The sequence below is a fragment of the Phaseolus vulgaris genome, chromosome 3 (genome assembly GCF_000499845.2).
Source record: "Phaseolus vulgaris cultivar G19833 chromosome 3, P. vulgaris v2.0, whole genome shotgun sequence".
Lineage (NCBI taxonomy): Eukaryota > Viridiplantae > Streptophyta > Magnoliopsida > Fabales > Fabaceae > Phaseolus > Phaseolus vulgaris.
In genome coordinates, this window is record NC_023757.2 from 44,100,841 (window position 1) to 44,105,381 (window position 4,541).

General features: G+C 36.0%; 1 protein-coding gene across 1 annotated transcript; it reads left to right on the forward strand.

The window, feature by feature from the left end:
• Positions 1-424: 424 nt before the first annotated feature.
• Positions 425-2,949, forward strand: LOC137808003 (MYB-like transcription factor ODO1). Its single transcript, XM_068608892.1, has 2 exons — positions 425-1,051; positions 1,823-2,949. The coding sequence occupies exons 1-2, from the start codon at positions 789-791 to the stop codon at positions 2,370-2,372; spliced, it is 813 nt and encodes a 270-aa protein (XP_068464993.1). The 5' UTR covers positions 425-788; the 3' UTR covers positions 2,373-2,949.
• Positions 2,950-4,541: the final 1,592 nt, after the last annotated feature.

Below are 4,541 nucleotides of genomic sequence, written 5' to 3' on the forward strand. Positions count from 1 at the left end.
TTTCACTTAGAGTTATAACTTAATGCAAGGTAGAAAAGAGGGAGAAAACAAAGTTTGTGGCTTTGAAATCTCGAGAGATCGTTGTCCACATTAGTACTTGAGGAATGTCACTGAACTCTTAGAATCAAGGACACCTAGTTGCTCCAACCAGTCCCTATTTGATCCCTATTTGATGCGATGATCCTGCAGCGTTGGATCGGTTTTCTGTGATCACATCAAGAACTAGAGTTTCAACACTTATAGCAATCGCCCTCAACGTACCATAAACTGAAGCTAAGGGACACGTAAACGTGGTGATGACGAAATGGTGGAGTAAGAGTGAAATCAGGGCAGTGGATTTGCATATCGTAATGGAAACTTTTAAAAGGTATAATTATTTTACACATTCTTTTAATACTTGTTTGGGATGCTTACATATAGTTCTGCCTTTGGGTCACCCATCTTTCAGCGTCACCCATTTTGTGTAGCTAAAAACACCAGAAAACCCCATATTAGTTCCCACGTACCTTTCACAACCCATGGTGGAGCCCTCAACCTTCTCCTGTTTAACCCTGCCTCCTAGACCCCCCCCTTTTTTTTTTTTTTAATTTTCTCTCGATGCATGATTTTATCGCACATATATGTAATTAATAACTTGGGCAAGAAAGTGAGAGGGCTTTATATAAAGGTGGGTGGGGAGTGGGGCTTTTGGGTCATTACTCATTACAAGCTTGTGTTGGTAAGACTTTTGCATTAGTTTGGGAAATTGCATTGGTTAGCTTGGTAGTGCTGTTGTTTGTGTTAGTAGTATGGGGAGGCAACCCTGCTGTGACAAACTTGGGGTGAAGAAAGGTCCATGGACTGCAGAGGAAGACAAGAAGCTCATCAACTTCATTCTCACCAATGGTCAGTGTTGTTGGCGTGCTGTGCCAAAGCTTGCTGGCCTTAGGCGTTGTGGCAAGAGTTGTCGCCTTCGTTGGACTAATTATCTTCGCCCAGACTTGAAGAGAGGACTCCTAACAGAAGCAGAGGAGCAACTTGTTATTGATCTCCATGCCCGTCTTGGCAACAGGTTTTTTATGTTTCACAACCTCAGCCACACCAACATGCATTACCTTCTGTTTCTGAACAATTCTTACATCACCACACTCTTTACAACTAGGATCATTTTCATCAATCAAAAACTCAAGATAATACTAAATAATTTTAACATGAATATTGTTAGCTTATTTATTAATTTAATACATGTTGAACTAGCAAAGTGGTCATCCCTGTAGTCAATGCATTCACCCAAGAATGTCATGGATTTTCCCTATGTTCAACAGCTGATGATTTTGGTTTTTTTCCAAAATTATATTGCAAGGCACTTAGTCCTTAACTACTGTGACTTCAAGTCTAAACCATTAATAATGTTGAAGAAGGCAAGGCGTTTAAACAAAGGCTACTTGAGGCTGAAGCAATTGAATCCTTGCCTGGTTTACTAGTATATATGTTTGTAAAATTTCAACATAGTAATAGCATCTTTCTATCCTCAAACTCTCAAATAGTATTTACTTTGCGTGGTATATGTGAATTGTTCAGACAAGCATACGAAATGGTAGGTAAGAATTTGAAAAGCAGCACTTCATTGACCTGCGTAATTAATGTTGAAGCTAAAATGTTACTCCACATCGTTGGAACTGATATTCATTTACAGGATAAATAATGATAAACCAGTTGAAGCTGTTTGTATTACCTAAAGTAATTACATGTTTGATATGATTGGCACATGTCTGTGCGAAAGACATCCACATCAGTCTCACGTGTATAATGAATTTTGATACATGGTTGATTGGTGTCTCAGGTGGTCCAAAATTGCTGCCAGGTTACCCGGAAGAACAGACAACGAGATTAAAAATCATTGGAACACACATATCAAGAAAAAACTCCTTAAGATGGGTGTTGATCCCGTTACTCATGAACCTCTCAATAAACAAGCAGCATCTCAGGATAGTTCATCCTCCCCTTCCGAGCATTTGCCACAACCTGGAAATAACCTTGTTCAGGTGAAGGAAACTGATGGGGTTCTCAACTCAGAGGAGAATTCAAGTTCATCCCAAGCTGAAAATTCTTCTGGGGATGATTCACTTTTGCTAGAGAGCATTTGCAGTGACGATTCTCTATTAAACACCCTGTGGCTGGATGAAACTCCTCTGATGGAAGCACTATGGGACACAACACCCAAACTAGAGAATACTAGCAGTAACATGGGTTCGGTACCATCTTGGGAGGACAATTGTGGTTGGTTATTGGACTGTCAGGACTTCGGTATTCATGATTTTGGGTTTAACTGTTTCAACGAGATAGAGTCAAAGGCACTGCAAGCTCTAGAAATGAAGGACGAGGGGCATTAACTACAGGCATGCAGTAGTAATTGTCTACGAAACAAACAACCAGAGTAAGATATGAAATCTATTCATGTGACAAGATACCACGGGCTCAAATTTATGTTCTTGGTGTTCAATTTTATCTACCTAGTATTTTGCTGAATGTTCTCCGAAGGTGGAAGGTAAACGTTTCCTCTTGTGAGGTTCCTCGCCAACCAAACCACAAAATTGATAGCAAACCAAAGCCAAATCATCAAAATGCCACAGTACTTACGTACTTTCTTTTAATAGCATTTTCAACTCAGTTATTTAGAAAAAACAATCATCAATGAAAACATTATTTTGATATAGATTTTACAAACATGATTTCTTTAAAATTGAAAAAGATTCTTAGTAACTTTTTTTTCAATTTTAAGGAAGTCATATTTATGAAATTTGATTAAAATGTTGTTTTTGTTGTGTAAGAAGTTTACATAATGATCGAAGTGATGTATTTATGTGTATGATAGGGACAAAACAAAGGGTAAATGTCTAGTGAGTTGGGAAACATAATGTACAAAGAAGTCTACTTTGAGAATAATGATAAAACTTTTTGTGATTACAAGTTCAGTTGTATTCTTTCATTTCCCGTTTTCTGTCACATTAGAAATAGACCGAAGGAGGAAAGAGAAGTCAGAGAACTAATAGGTAGAGATTATTAATAAGCACCAACTTTTGAGCAGCAGGTGGGACAATGAGTGGCATGGAAGAATTCCACATGATTTGGGTGTTGTTTTCAATCAATATTTGAGTATATATCTTTGATTAAATTTTACTGTATTATTAAGTTGAATCATCAATTTTAATTAAGAATTAAGCACTGAGGTAAGTTTTATCCAATAATATTTTGCTATTTATCTGATGAAAGAAGCACAAATACTTTTTTCTGTGTCCCACACACCGCACCTTTTGTTGTTCAACTCCGGAATTATTTTGCTGTCAAAGCTTTCATCGCATCACAGAATTTAGTAGCAAAAAAATGCCAATATACAATTTAGTTAGAAATATCATGTCCATCTTTGTGAAACACCTATTATTAGTGCATGATTGTTTGATTTTTTAAGAAATTATATTTTTCAAATTGCACGAAATTATCGTAAGCGTTTCTTAATTAACTAATCCAAATAAAATTCTATTAATGCCTAAAATGTTTACAAAAGTGAAAGAGATACCCATTAAATAATGAGCAATAAAACTCGCCAAAAATTGACATTTTCAATAAATTTTAGTCAACAATTGAGTGTGTTGAGAAAATGTGTCATTTAACTTCTTAAAAGATAAATGATTACTGCTTTGAATTTAGAATTTGAATTATAAAATACTGAATTTGGGGTGTGTAATTAACATATAGCTGAAGTGAATCATCCTAAAAATAAAAGGTAGACATGGTAGGGCAGAGGGAGCTTAAAGAAATGCAAATGCAAGTGCAAGGGCAAGTGCAATGCAACTAACCCATTTATTCACTTTTAATTTAGCTTACATTCAAAACACCAAAATATTTTAACAGTTCTGTCTTTATTGCCACTCATGAAATGGCCTGAACATATTCCTGGGATGAAGGAGAAATGGTGATTGTGTTGTGATGCAATGTATGTGGCAACAAACAAGTAGCTTTTGACAAATTAAACTGAAATGAAGTTTTAATGGAGACCGCATTAATTGTAGCAGGGAAAAGTTATTTCTTGTTATATTATTTTCACTTCATCATTTGAGTTCATGACACAAACTAAAAGACATAGTTTTCACTTTAAGGACCATTCCGAATCATGATATACCCTTGGACCAGATATGTTCCCATTACCATAGCTACTTAGTGCTGCTCATCATAACACTCCCAAAAATAAAACAATACGAATGTAGCAACTCTTTTCAAAATTGAACACTCTTCCTCTCTTCTGCTGCAGTGTTATGCTCTCATAGTTTGAGTAATCTCTTGAACTACCATAGCTTTTGCTCCTTCTCTTTATCTAAAACAATGGCTATTAACTAGATTACACAAGCTCATTACATAGATCCATGTCCCCCAAGATTTTCTTGTGGTACAAGTAGACAGATATATTGCAAAAAACAAACATTGTCCACCACGTTAAGCAAGTGGCAACACCAACTAATGTTATAAAACATAAATAAATTATTGAGGGAAAAACAAATTTATTA

Coding starts and splice junctions, on each gene's coding strand:
- LOC137808003 (XM_068608892.1), top strand. CDS start 789: ATGGGGAGGCAACCCTGCTGTGACAAACTTGGGGTGAAGAAAGGTCCA. Junction 1,052..1,822: donor CATGCCCGTCTTGGCAACAG/GTTTTTTATGTT, acceptor TTGGTGTCTCAG/GTGGTCCAAAATTGCTGCCA.